The following is a 21,558-nucleotide window of genomic DNA, read 5'->3' on the forward strand; positions in this document are numbered from 1 at the left end:
AAAAAAAAACAGCACATTTTGTCACGCTGATCAAAGCGACAACAAGAAAACGTCATGCCTCAGAGACTTTATCCACCACCAGGAGCTAAAAAAAGATAAAGAACTTCAACATCCATAACAAGGTAAGTTTGGAGGATGTTGGGGCTTTATTTTTACATTATCCAGCATTTCTGTGCAGCTGCGCAATTTACGTAAAATACGAAGCGATCTGAGGTGAAGTTTGCACATAAACGACCCCCTTTGTCGTAATTTCCAATGGAAAACTCGAAAATAATTTTGATACCCAAGTTTCCAAGATGAGGTTGGACATGACCTTCTAAAACGGCGGAAAGTAAAGAAAAGTAAATAATGACAACTATATGGTGGCTGAAAAATGTTTTAACTCACGTTATCGTTTTGTTTCATTGTTTTGCTAACACATATTTAGTGCGTTCTGCATTTTCCGGTTTATTACAGCATAAAAACTGCTGTTTATCTGTTATAGACAGGTAGTCAGGTAGTCTGAGTTTTACAACAATGAGTGTGTCATAAATCTTGCATCGGCATGAAATATGGAGAATAAAAACTACCAAATACATAGGAAATAAAGGTTCTCATCTATAAATGACAAACAAAATAAATGTACTAATTTTAAAATTATGAACATACAAAATAATACAAAAAGAAGTGTATAAAAGGCTTATATTTCCACTTATTCTCAAATTAGTGTTCACGTTTTATTATTTATAAGTAGGTACATTTATTTCTTATTTGTATTTTGCAGTTTTGATTCTACATAATGATGATGTTTTGCACAGTTCCGTCTCAGCCGACAGTTTCTTCTGCTCTCAAAAAGTATCAAAAAGTATTGGAGGTGGTGCAGCGTCCACATCCCAAGATGTTCCTGACTTCACTGAAGATGTCATCTCAGGTAATTTTAAAAGCATGTAAAGTAATAAAAAAAACAGTGTCTGCATAAACCCTTTTTTTCATAAACAGCAGCTGAAGAGTATGGAGCTCCAAACTGTTCATAATTAAATTAATGAAATATGACCTTATGCAAATATACAATCAAACAATAAACCTCTCATAAATATATCAAAAGATCATGAAATTGTGAAAAACCTGCACACAGATTTTAAATGAGCCACTAAAGTATTATTAGTATTCTGCTAAATATATTTTATTAGCTTTATCATTGATTATTGTATAATAATAATTCTTGTTTTTTAGCTGCAGAAGAAACTCCTGTCACCACATCTACTGTTGAAAGGGGAAACATTTGACTGTTTGACTTTTCACTGTTTGCTTTTATTGAAGTTCTGTCTTTTATGTTCCAGGGGCTCCAAGAGAGGCGTATATGGAAGAGGAGCCGACTGGATCCAAAATTCCACCTACCTCAAATCCAGTTGGTCCAGCTGAATGTCTAACCACACTCTCTGATCCAGTAAGAATGGATTTGGTGCAAAGAGGTCCTTTTCAGACTGAGAAAGACTCTGACTTTCCAAACTCCCCCTCATTGAGCTGTTGTTTTCTTTATGTTGGATTGTTTTATTGTCATTTGATTTGCTATTAAGTTGCTGTTTTTAATAAGTTGGAGTTTTGTGAATGTCATTTGTTGACTGCCTAATAATACATTAAAACATATATATCTATATATCTATATACATTTGTCATTGATTTTTTTTCTTTGCATTTAAAATTTGTTTGGCACCACTTAATGTGCATCCAACATGCAGGCAATATACTGTATTCAATTATTTGGCAGCAACCATAATTCACAAATGTATTAATAGAGAGATCTCATTTATATTACAACAACAGTTGCGTTTTTTGGTGCTGCTGACCAGTTAGAGGGCCCACAAATTAAATTTCGCTTAGGGCCCCCAGAAGACCAGGGCCGGCCCTGATCACATATATATGTATTTGTTGTTAAAGTAATTAGTGAATTGCATCACTCTGTGCTTCGCTATCGGTGCTAGCCATGTTGTCTGCCTTTCGTTACGTCACAAACATGGCGGCGCGAAGTCGGCGGAATGCGTGAAGCCGGCGGCCGTCCTCGTTGTTTATATCGCGTTTTTCGCTATTTATTCTTTTTCGAAAAATATTAAAAACAATCGCAACATGAAATAGAGACTATTTACTATATTTTGGCTTATTAAAATAGGCCATGTCACCCACACTTTAAGATTCTGAAAACTATTGTTTGAACCCTGTCCCTGCTCAGCGCGTTAACATTATCCAGTCATAGATGATCGATGCATAGCGCCATCGTCACGTGACCATCATGCATTAAAGGCATTTCTGTATATCAAATGCTTTGATCATCCATTTAAATAGATATTAAAACAGAGGTTAAAACGATATACTGTACCAAATATGGTTTTGTCAATGATTTTGTATTATCTTTTCCTCCTTTGAGTTGAACCATAAACTGAGGACTGAAAGCCAGGAGTGAAAGAAACAGAAAAGCAAATGTTGAAAATACAAAATAGCATCTGATACTAAAAAACTTTTTTTCACTGGGTAACAGCTTCAGGTTTAGAGGGTTTTTTTGTCATTCCAAGTTTCAAATATACAAAATGATTGTTCTCCAAATGTTAGTATTTCTTTAACTTTACAATGACTACTTTGGAGTTTAAAACTGTTTTCATACATTAGTTTTTTAATTTACAATCTGCATTTGTATTGACTTCAAGCCGATGCTAATTAAATCCGATAAAGCTACTGTATAACTAGACTTTTCATGTTATAACAGTCAATTTCGAAATGGTTATAACATTTTTATTCTTGTCTTAATGTCTTTGTTCTTTTGTGTTTTTCTTTATGCAAGGAATACATGATGAATGACAGCTCTGACCAGGAGAGAGCCTCCAGTTTGGACCAAGCAGAACCAGAACCTCCACAATTCAAAGAGGAACCAGAGGAACTGTGCATTAATCAGGAGGAAGAGTCGCTCTGGCTGAATCAGGATGCTGATGTAAATGCAGAATTAAAGTCTAAATGTGAAGAGAATTTCAGAGATTGTAAAAGGATTATGTTTCAGTTCAAGGAACTGTCACATTATCAGTACTGCCTGGGGATCAGAAATGCTGAGACAGACTTACACAAAACAGGTATGTGAAGTATCACTTATCAGATAAGTTTCTGTTTTTTTATTCTGTAAGTGAATTGGGTTAAAGCACATCTGTGTTTATGAGTATCTGTAGGAGCAATTGTTAGTCTAAAGAACACACAGTATTCCTCAAATCTCAAATCTCAAATCTGAACTCGGTCGAGTTCAGAGCGCGACTCTCAGCGGAGAGAGTGACAGCCTTCCGGGCGTGTCTGTCACAGTTCCGCAGGGGAGCGTGGATAACATTCAGACTGTGCCTCAGACTCCTCGGGCTGATGGCATTGGCTCTGTCCGTCATCCCTTTTGGTCGCTTACACATGTGTCCTTTTCAGCTGTGGGTGGCGTTGCTCAATCTAAGCCCCGCCCGCCATGGTCACCGGCAAGTGCTTGCTTCGGTTACGTGCATTCTCGCCCTACACAAGTGGAGGGATATCTCCTTCCTCACCACGGGTGTTGTCATGGGAACCGTGCAAACAAGACAGGTGATCACCACCAGGGCCGGCCCTGGTCTTCTGGGGGCCCTAAGCGAAATTTAATTTGTGGGCCCTCTAACTGATCAGCAGCAGCAAAAAAACGCAACTGTTGTTGAAATATAAATGAGATATCTCTATTAATACATTTGTGAATTATTGTTGCTGCCAAAGAATTGAATACAGTAAATTGCCTGCATGTTGGATGCACATTTACTGGTGCCAAACAAATTTTAAATGCAAAGAAAAAAATATGTGACAAATGTATATAGATATATATAACAGCAACTGAATACCAAATCGGATAACAATAAAACAATCCAACTTAAAGAAAACAACAGCTCAATGAGGGGGATTTTGGAAAGTCAGAGTCTTTCCCAGTCTGAAAAGGACCTCTTTGCACCAAATAATTCTTTCTGGATCAGAGACTGTGGTTGGTCATTCAGCTTGACCAACTGGAGTTGAGGTACCGGTAGGTGGAATCTTGGATCCAGTAGGCTCCTCTTCCATTCACGCCTCTCTTGGAGCCTCTGGAACATGAGAGACAGAACTTCAACAAAGCAAACAGTGAAAAGTCAAACAGTCAAATGTTTTCCCTTTCAACAGTAGATGTGATGACAGGAGTTTCTTCTGCATCTAAAAAACAAGAATTATTATTATACAATAATCAATGATAAAGCTAATAAAATACCTAAAGCAGAATACTAATAATATATTAGCTCGTTTAAAATCTGTGTGCAGGTTTTTCACAATTTCACGATCTTTTTATATATTTATGAGAGATTTATTGTTTGATTGTATATTTGCATGAGGTGATATTTCTTAATTTAATTATGAACAGTTTGGAGCTCCATACTCTTCAGCTGCTGTTTATGAAAAAAGGGGATATGCAGACACTGTTTTTTTTATTACTTTACATGCTTTTAAAATTACCTGAGATTCCATCTTCAGTGATGTCAGGAACATCTTGGGATGTGGATGCTGCACCACCTCCAATACTTTTTGATACTTTTTGAGAGCAGAAGAAACTGTCGGCTGAGACAAAACTGTGCAAAACATCATCATTATGTAGAATCAAAACTGCAAAATACAAATAAGAAATAAATGTACCCATTTATAAATAATAAAATGTGAACACTAATTTGAGAATAAGTGGAAATATAAGCCTTTTATACACTTCTTTTTGTATTATTTTGTATGTTCATAATTTTAAAATTAGTACATTTATTTTGTTTGTCATTTATAGATGAGAACCTTTAGTTTATTTCCTATGTATTTGGTAGTTTTTATTCTCCATATTTCATGCCAATGCAAGATTTTAAGACACACTCATTGTTGTAAAACTCTGACTACCTGACTGTCTATAACAGATAAACAGTAGTTTTTATGCTGTAATAAACTGGAAAATGCAGAACGCACTAAATATGTGTTAGCACAACAATGAAACAAAACGATAACGTGAGTTAAAACATTTTTCAGCCACCATATAGTTGTCATTATTTACTTTTCTTTACTCTCCGCAGTTTTAGAAGGTCATGTGCGACCTCATCTTGGAAACTTGGGTATCAAAATTATTTTCGAGTTTTCTGGGAAATTACGACAGACGGGGTCGTTTATGTGCAAACTTCACCTCAGATCGCTTACACAGAAATGCTGGATAATGTAAAAATAAAGCCTCAACATCCTCCAAACTTACCTTGTGATTGATGTTGAAGTTCTTTATCTTTTTTCCGCTCCTGATGGATAAAGTCTCTGAGGCATGACGTTTCCTTGTTGTCGCTTTGATCAGCGTTACAAAATGTGCTTGTTTTTTTCTTTTCCCCAACTTTATTGAAACAAAATGCGCTAGTAAATGCACACCGTACCAGGCTCAGATGCAATTATGTTGACCAATCGTTGCTAAATGGTGTAACGTCATTATTTGGGTTGCCAAATTGGTTCATGTGTGCTGACAGGGGGGATCATTAAAGTGCAGGCAACTTTCTTTTGCACAACATTCAGAGCACACGTTGGTAAGGAAGTTCTATGAAATGGGTTGCCAGATTTGGGTCTTTTTTAATTTAATTTTTGTCGCCACTTCTGGGCCCTGCTGGTGACGGGGGCCCTACGCGGCTGCGTAATTCGCGTATAGGGAGGGCCGGCCATGATCACCACAGACGCCTCGCTGACAGGCTGGGGAGCCACTCACGAGGGCAGGACAGTGAACGGTCTGTGGTGCTCCCACATGCGATCAGTTCACATCAACTGCTTGGAACTCCTGGCGGTGTCTCTTGCACTGAAACATTTCTTACCCTTCCTGAAAGGGGGCCATGTTTTAGTCAGGACCGACAATACCACAGTGGTGGCGTATATCAACAGACAAGGAGGGCTGCGCTCATTTCAGTTCCACACGCTAGCACACAGACTGATTATGTGGAGCAGCTCCCGACTTTTGTCGCTGCGGGCCATCCATGAACCGGGGAGCCGCCCTGCTCTCCAGAGGGAACCCGCGTTACAGGGAATGGAAGCTCCACAGCCAGGTGGTAGCCCAGATGTGGAGCATTTACGGTCAAGCAGAGGTCGATCTCTTTGCGTCAGCGGAGAACGCTCAGTGTCAAATGTTCTACTCTCTGACGGACCAGAGCCCCCCCGGGGGTCGACGCTCTAGCGCACGAGTGCCGACTTCTGTATGCGTTCCCACCGTTGGAGTTGATTGCCCCTACCCTCACCAGGGTTCGGGAGGGGAAACACTCTCTCATCCTCGTAGCCCCTCGGTGGCCCGGGAAACACTGGCTAGCGGACATCATTCAGATGCTGCACAGCCAACCGTGGCCTGTGCTTTCACGCAGGGACCTCCTGTCGCAGGCCCGCGGGGAAATTTTTCATCCTCATCCGGAACGCCTGGCTCTGTGGGCCTGGCCCGTGAGAGGCTGAATCTCATGGCAGCGGGACTCCCACAGAACGTCATGGACACGATCCAGAGTGCCAGAGCGCGGTCTACCCGTTCCGCCTACGGCACCAAATGGCGCGTTTTTGAGGACTGGTGCGTAAAAATGGCCGTAATGCCTTTCCAGAGCCCCGTCCCAGTCATTCTATCGTTCCTTCAGGAACTGATTGAAAAAGGTTTGTCCTTTTCCACCATTAAAGTGTATCTGGCGGCCATATCCGCCTGTCACATAGGTTTTAATGACAAAACAGTGGGCCAGCATCCGCTTATTTGTCAGTTTATGAGGGGCGCACCTCGGCTCCGACCGGTGTCGAAAAGCCTTGTTGCTCCTTGGGATTTACCGGTGGTGCTAGACGCACTGTCGTGCACACCGTTTGAGCCACTGAGGCAAGTCAGCCTCAAAGCGCTCTCTTTTAAAACAGCTCTGCTTATTGCACTAGCTTCTGCTAAGCGAATGAGCGACATCCATGCGTTGTCAGTTCACCCGTCCTGTTTGCAGTTCTCCAGAGGGGATTCTAAGGTTTTGTTGAAACCGAATCCGGCATTTATGCCCAAGGTTTTCAACTCTACCATACCTTGCCACCCCATTGAGTTTTTGGAATTCAATCCGCCTCCTTTTTCCTCTACGGAGCAAGAGAGGCTTCACACATTGTGCCCTGTGCGGGCGCTGTGCATATATGTGGAGAGGACGGCTGGCTTCAGAAAATCTGAAGCGAGAAGAGGTGTGCTTACTTAGACTGAGGAGAGAAGATGGCGTCCGTCTCTTATAGCAGGAGGAAGTCCCGCCTCCTGAGAGCAGACGTCACCTTCTGTCTGCCAGTCAAGACTGGCGTAATGAAAAAGAGCTTCTGGGGGACAGCGCAGGGGGCGTGTCCCATAGTGAGATACCTCACTCATGTTTCAGAGAACCGGGGTCAAGTTCTTAACCTAAAGTTAGAAGCTCGGTCACCCGCGGAGAGCTCGGAGTAGAACCGCTTCTCCTCCACATCGAAAGGAGCCAGTTGAGGTGGCTCGGGCATCTAGTCCGGGTGCCTCCTGGACGCCTCCCTGGAGAGGTGTTCCGGGCATGTCCCACTGGGCGGAGGCCCCGGGGAAGACCCAGGACACGCTGGAGAGACTATGTCTCTAGGCTGGCCTGGGAACGCCTCGGGGTTCCCCCAGAGGAGCTGGAGGAAGTGACTGGGGCGAGGGAAGTCTGGGCATCTCTGCTTAGACTGCTGCCCCCGCGACCCGGTCCCGGATAAGTGGAGGAAGATGGATGGATGGATAGATGGATGGATGTAAACAAATAAAGTAAAATAATTTAGGTGGTATTATATAGGATGATAACGTGCAAGGAGAGACGTTTGGTTGAGGGGTTTGCCCAAACAGGTATGTGAAGTATAACTTATCAGATAAGTTTTTTGTTTTTATGTTTTTTTTTTCCATTCTGAAGTGATAAGGAAAATGAATGAATTGGGTTAAAGCACATCTGTGTTTATGAGTATCTGTAGGAGCAATTGTTAGTCTAAAGAACAAACAGTATTCCTCAAATGTAATTAAAATAGGGTTGAAACATCACTTTTTTCACTTAACTTCACTCTTTCACTTTTCCATTATGCTTATGTTTATGTGTTATTAATTGTCTTAAATTTGTTAAATAATGCATTTTGTGTCTTTGTATACAACAGCTACAACGGAAATGAGGTGGCTTTGTTTCATTTATGTTCTTAGTAACTTAAAATTGTGATCTATTTAATATCATTTTTGTTGGTGAAGCAGTAAACTCCGTTAGGATGCATCTCTCTTTTTTTTAAAGCATTATCTTTCTGTGGCTTCTACCCCCAGATGTTCAACAGCAGCATCTGTGTGAGGATGAGAATAAATGGCACCTCCATAAACGGGAGAGACATTCCAGTCTGGACCAAGCAGAACCAGACCCTCTACAGATAAAAGAAGAACCAGAGGAACTCTGCAGTAACCAGGAGGGAGAGCAGCTGCTCCTGAATCAGGAGACTGATGTGAAGATGGAGTTCAAGTCTGATTTGTTGGAACATCAGCATCACCAGAGGAACATCACCATGATTCCTGTCATAAAGCTGGAACGAATAGGTACGTAAACTGTAACTGTTCTAAGAATGTTTTTTATTCCTAAGAAACAAAGCAAAGGAGGAGAAAAGTCCCTGTTTTCTGCTGCTGTCAGTGACTCTGTACTCCCCAGCCTGAGCGGCTCCTCTGTGAGTGTGGAGGAGTTTCCTAATCTTATAAATTTGACATGCTTGAGCATCTTGAACTGGTTTACTGCATTAACCAGTATGTCTATGGATCTTGGTAAATGGTAAATGGTAAATGGCGTATACTTATATATTTCTTTTTTTTTTTTTTTTTTTTTTACTTGTCCTGTCCAACAGCTAGGCAAACAGATGAGAGCTGAGGGCCTCTTGTGTTGGACATATTTTATTTTAACAAGAGGGGTTATTCATCTTCAGACAAACCAAAGGTATGTCTGAATAAACCCCTTTTGTAATTGAGGCCAAACTTTATTAATTTCAATCATGTTTGAAAATCTTTAGTGTTGGACCGGACGGAAAAGGAAAGAGGGGAAGAAGAGAGAGGGACGTTAGAGAGAGGGGGGGGTAGGAGGGTGATAATAGGAGGGGAAGGGGGGTAAGACCATGAAGCAGCATAGAGCAGACAGGTTTACTGGTTGTTTATCGTTACGGTACGGTTCAAATGTAGTACAGAAAGGGCGGGGCCTGTTCACACACACTCAAATATTATCAACACACCTGCTAGCCGCAAAAATGTCCACATGTCAACATGCACACAAAACAGATAGTGTTCACGAACGCATACCTATGCCTTTAAACCAACTAGTGTGAAATCTTTCATTCATTCAATCATGCAAACTATTAGTGCAAAGGTGAGCTAACACCTGTGCTCAAGTGAGTGTTTATGTTCTTCTAAAATGGATGGTGGAATGTGAAAAGAAGGAGGAGGAGCGCCCAGCCACCCCCACACCCAGACCCCCGCCGCAGCAGCAGCGGCAGCCGGAATTCCCCCAACGCCACACGGGAACAGGCAGGGAACAACCGCCCCCCGGGCGACCAAGACCGCCACCCAGGCCAGGGCCAGCAGGACCGCCGCGAGGCCCCCAGAGCCAGAGAGCAGGGAGGCGCAGAGGGAAAGAGAGCGCCGCCCCAGCCCAGCCAGGAAAGCAGCCCCCCGCCGCGCCGGAGGAGCCCAACGCAGGGCCCCACCGGAGAGGGACGCCCACAGCCCCAGACGAGCACCCCACCACCACCCAGGAGTTCCGGGCATCCCCCCGCCCCGACCCCAGGTACGAGCCAGGACCCCCCAAGGGAGACCCGCTCCGCACTCCAGGCAGCCACCCACCCGGCCCACGGTTGGTCCAGGTAGGAGCAAGGCAGGGGCCCGCCGCCCCCGCCCAGGAGGGGGGAACCCCGGGGAAAAAAGGGCGGCCCACAAGGGGTGTTATAAATATGGCCCGACCAGGCTCGGCCATGTTGGAAGTTTGGCGGGGCCCAGCGCCCAGGGGCAAGGACCAGGACCCACCCCCCAGGGACACGAACACCCCCGGCTCAGGTGTAATATGAACCCCCCCACCGCGCGGAGAGAGCACCGCCGGGCCCAGGGAGCCGGCACCCAAGGGACACGGCCGCCATCGCCAAGGGGCCCGCACCCCCCATCAGGGAAGGGATAGGGGACAGATGGACCCAGGTCCCACCTTCCTTGTAAAATGTGTGTGCGTGTATGGGTGTTTGAGAGGGTGTTTGTGTGCATGTGTGTGTGTTTATGTTTGAATGTATATATTGAAGGGGGAGGGGTGTGTGTACTAAGGGGGGTGCAGTTAAAATTGGCGAGTAGGGCACTAAGGGGACATCTCCTGATTACTCACAGTGATGTCCCCTCACCCTCCACACCAAGGGGCCCTAAATGTCTAAGGTGCGGTTAAAATTGGCGGGTAGGGTGCCAGGAGGACATCTACTGCTTGCTTGCAGTGATGTCCAAGCACCCCCCCTACCAAGGACCCTACATGTCTAAGGTGCAAATAAAACCGAAAGAGGGGGGGCCCACTCCATACGGCAACCATAGGAGGGGGGCCACTCCCAAGTAGCCCCCCCCCAAGGCGCATCGCAGGCTAGACCCCCCACCCCCTCACCCTAATATGAGGTTATATAAGGAAGGGGGTAAGTTGGGGACAGCTGGTAGACTGTCCCCCGGTGGTCAAACAGCCGTCCCCCAGCCCACCCCCAGCAAAGGGGCCAGGGCCACCCAGCCCAGGGGCCCCACCCCCGGAGGCGCCGACACCCCAGGCCCGGCACCACCCACCCCACACAGAGAGAGAGGAGCCAGAAAGCGTCGCCCCCCCCGGAGCAAGCCCAGGCCCCCACCCCCAGACGCCGGCCCTAGAAGAGCTCTGGTCAGGCCTCGACGGGACCGAGGAGGCCAACCGGCCGAGGCAACCACTGATTGCCTCAGCGGAGACCCCGACCCGTTAGCCCCCCCGACCCGTACTAATAATGGGCCCCCCCTCCCCCCCAGAACGCCCCCCCACAGGACAGGGCCGACAAGCCCCCCACCCCACCCCAGACCCCGCAGCCGAAGCGGGTGACACCCAGAGCGACCGGGGGCCCCGAGAGGGTTGTCCCGTCCCGTCCCAGAGCCAGGGAAGGGCCGATCCCAGCCCCAGGTGCAGATGGCCAGCCCATCCGGCGCCGCTGGGCCCCCCCCACCCGAGCAGGGCCCCCCGCCAACCCCCCCCAGCACAGGCAAAGGGACCACCCCCCCAAGCCAAGCCAGACCACCACCCCACCCCCCCACCACGCACCCCCACACCCAAGCCCAGAGGACCACGCAGCGCCCCAGCCCGCCCCACCCAGGCACCGGACCCGACCCCCGACCAACGGAGCCCCCCACCGCCCCCGCCAGGCACCGGAAGCCCCGACCCCCACCCCAAACCACGGCAGAAGGGCAAGGAGCAGCGACGACCAAGCCCCCCACCCCCTAAGTCATGGAGTCAACCACAGGAGACCAGAGAGACTGAATTCTTTCAAAGTTACTTGAGCTTTGGGCTGACATTTTTTCCAAGCTGATATGATCAAACAGCAGATTTCTGTGTTGACTTATGTTTATATTTTTCTTGTTTTTCCAATTTATTAAAATAGTTTTTTTGGCAATACAAAGAGTTATGAAAATGATAGATGCTAATCCTTCTTCTATATCGATGGCACTCATGTCACCAAGCACACAAAGTGACGGTGAGGCAGTGATTGAAACCTTAAGCCAGACTGATAAATCGGCACATACCTGCTGCCAGAGAGCCTGGACAGGAGTGCAGAACCACAGTGCGTGCATGTAGCTGTCGGGTAGATTATTATCACAGTGCTCGCAAATGTCTGAGTTACTGAGACCCATCTTGAACATCCTCTGTCCAGTGTAGTAAATTCTGTGAAGAGTTTTGAGATGGATTAGCTGCAGATTTGGACTTTTTGTCAGTTTAAAGGTGTTTAGACAGAGTTCTGACCAGAAGCTTTCATCTGTGCTGATGCTCAAATCTGCATCCCATTTTTTTGTTGGAAGGGCAATATTGTTATCTAAATTACATAAAAGTTTGTATATTTTGGAGAGAGTTCTATTCATTGAAAAATTAATCAGAGTGGTAACTATATCTGGTAGCTTTAAATCGTCGTCTTTAATTTTATACTTTTTAGTAATACTTGATTTAAGTTGCTGATATTCCAAGAAGTTATTTATTCCATGTTTGTCTTGAAGTTCCTGGGGAGTTATGAATCTTCTATCAATAATTACGTGCTCTAGTTGTTTTATGCCCCCTGCTTGCCAAGCTGGGAAGTGAATCATTTTTTTGTTAATAAGGATGTCCGGGTTGTTCCAGATGGGTGTCATTTTGCACGGTTGAATTGATGATTTTGATATTTTGAGAAATTCCCACCAGGCTGTTAAGGTGGCATTTATATTAATGCTTTTGAAACAATCCTGTTTTTTAACTGTTTGGCTAATAAATGGTAGCTGTGACAGGTTGATCTTTCCACATAACGCCTGTTCCAAGTCTAACCATGAGTTGGTTTCTGGATTATTTTTTAACCATTTTAAGATATATTGTAATCTATTTGCAAGAAAGTATTTGTGGAAATTAGGTAGTTCTAATCCTCCACAGCTTTTTGCAGATTTTAAAGTTTTTAGACTAATTCTTGCAGGTTTGTTGTTCCATAGAAAGCTTGATATGGATGAGTCTAATGTTTTGAACCATTTTAATGGCGTTTGTGTGGGAATCATTGAGAAGAGATAATTAACTTTGGGCACGATTTTCATTTTAACCGTGGCTACCTTGCCCATAAGGGACAGAGGCAGGATGGTCCAGCGTGTTAGATCGTCCTGTATGCTTTTCAGTAATGGGGTGTGGTTTAGCTGCACCAGTTCTGATAGTTTGGGGGAAAAGTAGATACCCAGATATTTGATATTTCCTGTTTTAACTGGAATTGTGAGTGTTTGTTCCATATTCCTGTTGAGTGGTAATAAAACAGACTTATTCCAATTATTGGAATAGTCTGATATGGAGGAGAATTCATTTATGATCATTGCTGTTTCATTTACAGAATGTAAATTCCTTAAAAACAGTAATATGTCATCCGCATAATGACTAATTTTATGATGGCTGTGTTTGGTTTTTATTCCTATAATGCTCTCATTCTGTCTTATTGCTGCAGCTAAAGGCTCAATGAATATAGCAAAAAGAGAAGGAGAGAGTGGGCAGCCCTGTCTGGTTCCTCTTCCAAGAAAAAACCTGTTTATTAGTTCTAACTGATGCATTGGGGTTGTGATATAATATTTTGATCCAATTGATGAATGCTTCTCCAAAACCAAACTTATGGAGGGCAGCAATAAGGAACTTCCAATTAACTCTGTCAAAGGCTTTTTCAGCATCCAGCGATAGTACCGTCATTTCCTGGTTTTCAATGGTGGCAAAGTCTATTATATTAACTAGTCTACGGACATTATCATCCGAGTGTCTGCCTTTGATGAATCCAGTCTGGTCGAAGTGAATTATGTGAGGAGTGATTTTTTCTATTCTCTGTGCTAGTGCTTTGCAGATAATTTTTACATCTGCATTGATTAGAGAAATAGGGCGATAGCTTGAAGGACTAGTGGGATCTTTGTCTGGTTTTAGAAGAAGAATTATGTTGGCTGAGTTCATGTTAGGTGGCATTGATTGGCTCTCATTAATAGATGTGACAGTTTTATAAAATGTTGGTGCCAGTTGTTCCCAGAATTCTTTATAAAACTCAGCAGGAAAGCCGTCAGGCCCTGGTGCTTTACCATTGGGCATAAGTAACAGATCTTCATGAAGTTCAGACAGCGAGAGCGGAGAATCTAAGTTTGTGATTTGATCCTCATTTAGCCTGGGTAGGTTTACATTATTAAGAAATGAGTCAATACTTTGCTCTGACGGATTGATCTGCGGTGTGTACAGGTTTTTATAAAAGTTTTCAAATGCGTTATTAATTTTGACCGGGTCATGGGTGACATTTCCTGTTTGGTCCATAATAGAGGTGATTGATGACTTTTCTCTATTAATTTTAAGCTGATTAGCCAGAAATTTGCCAGATTTATTAGAGTTTTCAAATCTTTCAAGTCGTAGCCTTTGTATTTGAAATTGTGTTCGTTTATTAATGATGTCATTTAACTGCAGCTTTAAATTTTTCAGATCTCCCAGAATGTGTTCCTGTGCAGAAGCAGCATAAGCAGTCTCCAGGGTTTTGATTTTATTTTCTAATTCTAATAAATCTGCTTTCTCTTTGCGTTTTTTGTGCGTTGAATAAGAAATGATTTTCCCTCTCATGACTGCCTTTGCTGTTTCCCAAAGAACGCACGGTGGGATGTCTGGAGTATTGTTGACGTCTAAGAAGGTTGCCCACTCTTTTTTAAAGAATTCAAGAAATTCCTGGTCCTTTAACAGAGACGTATTAAACCTCCAGGTTGTACCAGAGGGTGTGGATTTTTCCCTAGAAATGACAGAGACTGGTTACAGAGACTGGTGCATGATCACTGATAATAATTGGATGGATATTGGAGCTTTGAATATTTTTTAAAAGAGAGTTACTGATTAATAAATAGTCTAAACGGGAGTGTGAATAGTGGACTGGAGAAAAAAAGGTGAACCCTTTAGTGCTTGGGTGACATGAGCGCCACGCGTCGCAGAGACCCAGACCATTCATGTACTGCTTTAGAATACTTGCAGATCGCCCTGTACGCTGATTTGCTGCTGTGCTGAGTCTGTCAAGTTCAGGGTCCAAAACAAGGTTGAAGTCTCCTCCTATAATGATTGTGGAGTCAGAGTGAACTGAGAGTGAGGTGAAGAATCTGTGAAAGAAGGAAGAGTCATCAACATTAGGGCCATATACACTCACTATACAAAAGTCCTTGTTCTGAATGGATATATTAATGATTACAAATCTGCCTTCTGGGTCAGTAACTGTATCCTTATGAGTAAAATTAAGATTTTTATTAATTAAAACAGCAACTCCTCGTTGTTTGGAGTTGTAACTGGCAGAGTATATAACTGGAAATTGTAAGCAGCACATAAGGTGATTCAAAGAATTTGATAAATGGGTCTCCTGCAGTAGAGCTATATCTGCTTTTAGACCATCCAGGTGATTTAACACTTTCAGTCTCTTTGGCTCAGAGCCAAGTCCAAGCACATTCCAGCTAACGATGTTAAGACTGTTCATAACTGCTCTGACTGAAAAGGTATAAAGCTAAGTAGTGCTTGTGTACCAGTCCGTGTGCGCGTGCCCGCATTGAGAAGCGCTGTGCGCGTGAACGTTTTCTGGCTATATGAGCTGCGTGTCGCGTGCGTCCTATGAGAGCCTGTGTGAGGTGATTGCAGTATGTCGGCGTGTGTGTGCGGGATCGCATGTGCACGCCCCTGTGTGCGCTTGTGTGTGCGCGCGCCCGTTCCGTGCATAAATAAATACTTACCGAGGATGAGTTGCTTCCAGGTGATTTACATATAATGAGGGGGGAGAGGGGGGGAGGAGAGTATAGGAAAGAAAAAAAAAGATAGAAGGGAAAACGAAAACAACAACAAAAGAACAATAGAAACATCAGTAGGACTGAGGTGACGAAGAAAAAAAAAAAGACTGTTTTCCTGCGATCGAGGTGTGGATTATTGATGATCCGGTTTTCCATTCATTGAAGTAAGTTTAGCGGGTTTCTTCTGGGCAGCGCAGATGTTCTCAGCGCGGGTCTGAAAGCCTTCAGCACAGCCAGGGGGTGATCTCCGGGTCCCGGAACAGCCGGCCGTCCACGTAAAGTTTGTCAACGGCCACAATCGCTCTCGAACCAGCAGCAAGATGCTTCCTCAGCGGGAACAGGATCTTCCTTCTACGGAGGATTTCTGCCGGGAACTGGTCATTAACGCTGTAATGCGTGCCTTTCAGTTCCCGTCCGCGGCCCTTCACCAACTCCTTCTGTTTGAAATGTTCGAATTTAGCCACAATAGGACGCGGGCGCTGGTGGTCGGACCTTCTTCCTCCGAGGTGGTGAACCCTGTGGAAAGAGATCTTCTGCACCTCCTCCTTGGGGAGCTTCAGGTGGACCTGTAAAAAGGATCTGACGGTGGCCTCGGGGTCTTCTCCTACCTCCTCTGGAACCCCCGCGACCACTAGATTGTCCCTCATGCTCCTCGACTGAAGATCCAGGAGGGTTTCCTTGATGGATCGGTTCTCCTCGGAGAGACGGGCGGTGTCATTGCCCAGGATCTTGACGGTCTCTCTGAGGGCCTGGTTCTCCGCTGCGAGCTCCCGCACCTGCTGCTGGCTGAATTCCAGAGACTCCCGCAGACCTTGAAATTCTCTATGGAGGATCTCCAGCAGATTGAGGCGGCAATCAAAGCTGGAGAGCTTTTTATCAATCGAATCCAGGATATCGCTCATTCCGCTGCCTGGAGAGGACACAGCCCCGGGAGAGTCCTCAGGCCGTTCACGCTTGGCGGAGGGGGTGGTGGTGGCGGTTCTGGGCTTCACCATGTTGCAGGTATTAAAACACTCGTCAATGAAATTCTCCAGGTCCTCCAGGCTGACAGAAGCTTAATACTCTTAACAGGTTATGTTAGTTAGCAGGAAATATTTTAATATGGCGGAAAAATGAAACAAGATCGAAAATGTTTGTTCAAATGCTTACGCGCCGCCAAGTCGACTCACCACACTCGTCTCGCTGGGTCTCGCGATACTACAGCATCACACCGTCTGTGGCATGGCAAGGGACATCTTATATAGCGCTTTCTACCTTCTTTCGAAGGCCCAAAGCGCTTTACAGCAGTGTTTTTCAACCAGTGTGCCGCGGCACACTAGTGTGCCGTGGGAGATGGTCAAGTGTGCCGTGGGACATTGCCCTCATTAACCGGTTTAACAACATTTTCCATCTCCAGGATTTAATTTCTTTGTTCATCCCTACAGGCCCTGATAAAACACAAAGAAATTGGGAATATGAAAGATCGTAAAATACTTTTTTCTTTGTGTTTATTTGATTCTATTAAATACATTTTGATAAGAATGACGGTACCACGATTTAGCCACAGCTTCAGCTGCGTTAGGAAAAGTTCCGCCCCTTTAACTGTCTCCACCAATCATTCTTGGGATCTTAATCACATGTCATCAGTCTGACCAATAAGAACTGGTTAAAGTTTTCACTTCCTTGTTCTGAATTCTGCTGAAAAAGTCTTTCAGTTTTAACAAAAATACCAGCTAAAGTTCGTCTTTAGCGGTGTAGTTTACCACAGAATCCGGTGTTAGACCGTGGAACAAGTGAAAAAAACAATGAAGCTCAGAGACGCTAGTCTCTCTACATTCGGCGGATTATTGAACTACATCTCCCATGATGCATTGGGTTAAAGTGACAGTGTGAGTATCTGGGCGCACAACTCTCTCCTCTTAACATCGTGAAACCACAACGACCACAAATCAAACAGTTTTTAAATCTTTTAACTTAACTTTTATTACATCTTAAAAAAACAGCTGCAGCTTCCAGCTTTTTCTGCCATAATTATCACAAAAATTCACTGAGATTATGGAGGGACTGTAGATCGATACAGACCGAGTTTCTCCTTTTTATTTTATTTTTTTGAATGCTGGTGTGCCGCCGGATTTTTGTCAAGGTTGAAGTGTGCCGTGGCTCAAAAAAGGTTGAAAAACACTGCTTTACAGTCATAGTCCCATTCACCCATGCACACACACTCACACACTGGCGGCGGCTCCGCTGCCAAACACTGGTGCCAACCTCCCACCAGAGGCAAGGATGGGTTCAATGTCTTGCCCAAGGACACTTCGACACATGGGCGTGCAAGGCGGGAATCAACCTGCAATATAACGATCATGGGTCGAATGCCCTACCCCTGCACCACGGCCGCCCACGCACCACGGCCGCCCACACTTAACATTCTACCTTACTCTACCTATCTTAACATTTTACCTTTTTGATTCAGTTGTGTCTGATCAATTACATTAGAATAAAGCTAGAAAGCTGCAGTTATTCATTAAATAGAAAGGAATTATGGTAACTACCGTATTTTCCGGACTATAAATCGCTGCGGAGTATAAGTCGCACCAGGCCAAAAATGGATTATAAAGTATAAAAAAACACAAGTTGCGGTAACACTTTATATTAAGATTCCTTAACAAGCTTTGTTAACACATTAACAAGCATTATAAATGAATTTATAGGGTGTTAGTAAGACATTTATTAGTACAATAAGTCTAATAAGATTTATTAAATTCCTTAGTTAACACATTTACAAGCATTATTATTAGGATGTTTTTAAGATGCTAATGATGCATTTATTGGCATTATTGGTGCCTAACAAATGTGTCAGTGTTAATATGCTTAATAAGATTTATTAACAACCTTTTTTAACAAATTAAGAAGTTTTATTATTGTTTGGGGTTCTAGTAAGATATGTATTAGCATTATAGATGTCTGACACAAGCCTAAGTGTTCATAAGCTTATAAGTTTTATTAACTAACTTAACAAATTAAAGATATTTATTAGCATTATAGATGTCTTGCAAAATAATAAGATTTATTAACATTTAAAGTCAGACCATTGTCTTATAAATCCATATTACTAAACTGCTTATAAGCTTTACAAATGTATTAATTAACTTTGTTAACAGTTTATTAATTGTTTTGCAGCACCTCAACTAAAGTGAAGACAGTTTTTACCACAAAAACTACAAAGCATAAAGATTGTAAAAAGAACTTTATAACATTAAAACAGACTAAACATACACCAATCGTTCTGTAAAAGATATATATTAATTTAATTCAGACAAATAAAAAGAATCAAAAACATATAGACTGGTGTTGGATGACTCAGTTGGAGCAACTGGTGCTTGAAATATTCATGTTTTCTTTGTATGATTCTGACAAGCGCTGACAAGCGCATAAATACTTGCTCTCTTCTTCTGAGTGAAAAGCGACTTTAAGAAGCGTAAAGTTGCGCAGCACCACCTTGTGTACAGGAGTATTTCTGTTTTACATTAAGCGCTATCTAATGTCAGGGAATGAAATTGCATGTTCGCTCGGCTCATCGTCAGCGAAAATCGCCTGGGTGTGAACACAAAAAAACATGTTGAAAAATGCTGGCGAATAACGTCTGGCGAATATTCTTCACGGTGTGTACGGGCCTTAAGAAACAATTGAATTGGATGAAAACGAGCATGCCTGTTTTGCTGATGGGTTTGATTGACAGATTTATTAGCCAATGGTGACATTAGTTAACCTGCCCATCTCTGATTCCTTTCAGATTTTGATCCTTTTGAATTTTTGATCACCGCGGTGATGAACCACCAGGGGGCGCGTTGTCGCGGTTAACCGCAGCCCCCCCCCCCCCACCCACCCCCCCACCCCAAAAAAAAAAAAAACAAAACACACAAAATCCCCCGGCGGCCGCATCAGAAATAAATACAATTAGAACACAGTATTCTTTATCAACAAATAACAGTAACAACTAACAACTACATATCTAACTTGTGAACTAACTATAGGTGTTGTAGATTGACGGTGTGTGTAAGCGCGGAGTGTCTTGTGTAGGAATAGTAGGAAGGTGCGCACACGTGTGTTGGGAGTGTGCGTTGATTCTTCTGCAGCGGATCGCTCTGGAGCTGCACGCAAGTTTCACCTGTGCACTCTGGTACAGACATCTTCTCAAAATATTATGTATTGCCCAGTAATAAGCAGACTGCAGACACTGTCACCTTTCCGGTAGCCGTGAAGCCTAACACCCATGAAAAACAAATGGCAGGAGGCTCCGCCGTTGTTTATACAGACACGTAACGTTACGCTGCAAAAAATAGTTCCCAAACAAAACTTGTAGTGATATTCATGGAAATCTAACAGAGCGTTCATGTTTAGTGTTACAGAGTGAAGGAGAACAGTAATACCCCCCCCCCCCAACACAAAATCCTCCGGTGGGGGGCCGTGTCGCGCACTTAAGAACGCACGCAGCTTGTAATGGAAATGATTACAATGGAAATGAATAATTAGAAAGCAGTAAATTTGTCGTATTTCCTTGCAAGACGGAAACTTCTGTTGTAGAATGAGGATGTGTGCTTCTGAAAGCATGCGCCTGTTTGTGTAACTGTAAAGGGAGCCGCGTGTCACGTGCAGCGCAGAGGCGGACAGTGAGAGCGCGCGCCTACGAGAGAGAGTGACAGGCGCGGTCGGTCAAAAGGAGAGAACAGTCTGAAAGAAAGAAGGAAAGTCTGAACACAGGACTAGCAGAAAAAGGAAATTATCAGCAAAGATGAATGCGTTTAATGTGTTTATTATAGTTCCAATCACGCAACATATGCAAAACGTAAAACAAAAGGTGCGGTGATGAGGTCATCACCGCGGTGATGCTGTGATGCGGTTATGGTCACAGCCCTATCTCTGACATGCTTCAGTCACTTCAGTGACGGTGTCGGATTTATGATCATCGCGGTGAAAAAACACCAGGGGGCGCTCTGAACTGTGTGTCAGTTTAAATATATCTGTGTAAAATGTAATAATAACCCACTGGCTTGTTCCTTCGTTGTTGCTGTTTAACATTGTTTTGTATTGAACTGTTACATTCAATAAAGTTTGAAAAAAAAAAAGTAGAGTGAGCGCGTGCCGCGTGGTGCTCGGCAGTGACAGCCGCGCACGCAGTCGGGAGAGAAGAAGTGTGATATAAGGTTTTCCATAGAAACCCTTGAAGTGTTAACACAGGACTAGCAGAAAAAGTAAATTATGAAGATGAGGTAAATCTACACTTTTTCGCAAAATACACTTTATTGAAAAAGGTGAAAAATATATTAACCGTTAGATATTTTAGTGGCACGAGCGGACAAGTGAAAAATAAAGTCTTGTGGTCCGTACTGATCGAAAAACAGGACCGGGCCAGCGGACAAATGGCTATGTCGAGCCCTGTTTATGCTTTGTGGTAAAACTGTCCACACTTTAGTTGAGGTGCTGCAAAGCAATTAATAAACTGTTAACAAAGTTAATTAATACATTTGCAAAGCTTATAAGCAGTTTAGTAATATGGATTTAGAAGACAATGGCGTGACTTTAAATGTTTATAAATCTTATTAACACTTTCAGGTATTTGAATGACATCTATAATGCTAATAGATATCTTACTAGCATCTGACACATTAATAAAGCCTATGAATTTGTTAAGTTAGTCAATAAAACTTATTAAACTTATGAACACTTAGGCTTGTGTCAGGCATCTATAATGCTAATACATATCTTACTAGAAGCCCAAACAATAATAAAACTTCTTAATTTGTTATCAAAGGTTGTTAATAAATCTTTTTAAGCTCATTAACACTGACACATTTGTTAGGCATGAAGAAAATGAGAAATCAGTCGCTTTGAGATTTCTTCCATCCGTGTTCTTAAGTCGGGAGAATAACCAGAAAATGCCAACGGAATAAAATTAAGAGGTTTTATTGTCCCTAACAAAGAGCTCTAAACAAAATAAAACAGAATAAAACAGATCGATCTGGGTCCCCAAATCCAAA

The 21,558-nt window shown here is 43.5% G+C and overlaps 2 protein-coding genes across 18 annotated transcripts in view; one reads left to right on the top strand and one right to left on the bottom strand.

Moving 5' to 3' along the window:
* Positions 1-21,558, bottom strand: part of LOC110013423 (zinc finger protein 271) — a 253,782-nt gene that overhangs the window by 179,185 nt on the left and 53,039 nt on the right. The window lies entirely within an intron of this gene.
* LOC111949115 (zinc finger protein 2-like) overlaps positions 2,689-21,558 on the top strand; it is a 39,786-nt gene continuing 20,916 nt past the window's right edge. Inside the window, exons 1-3 of one of the 5 annotated variants that reach the window (XM_023965665.1) lie at positions 2,689-2,959; positions 3,032-3,095; positions 8,318-8,581. In XM_023965665.1, the coding sequence (XP_023821433.1) occupies positions 2,819-2,959; positions 3,032-3,095; positions 8,318-8,581 (469 nt within the window). In that variant the 5' untranslated portion in view covers positions 2,689-2,818. Of the gene's footprint in view, positions 3,096-8,317; positions 8,807-21,558 lie in introns of those variants that run through there. The other 4 variants (XM_023965664.1, XM_023965663.1, XM_023965662.1 and 1 more) reach the window with 4 other exon arrangements.

The sequence above is a fragment of the Oryzias latipes genome, chromosome 17 (assembly GCF_002234675.1).
Source record: "Oryzias latipes chromosome 17, ASM223467v1".
In the NCBI taxonomy this organism is placed as follows: Eukaryota; Metazoa; Chordata; class Actinopteri; order Beloniformes; family Adrianichthyidae; genus Oryzias; species Oryzias latipes.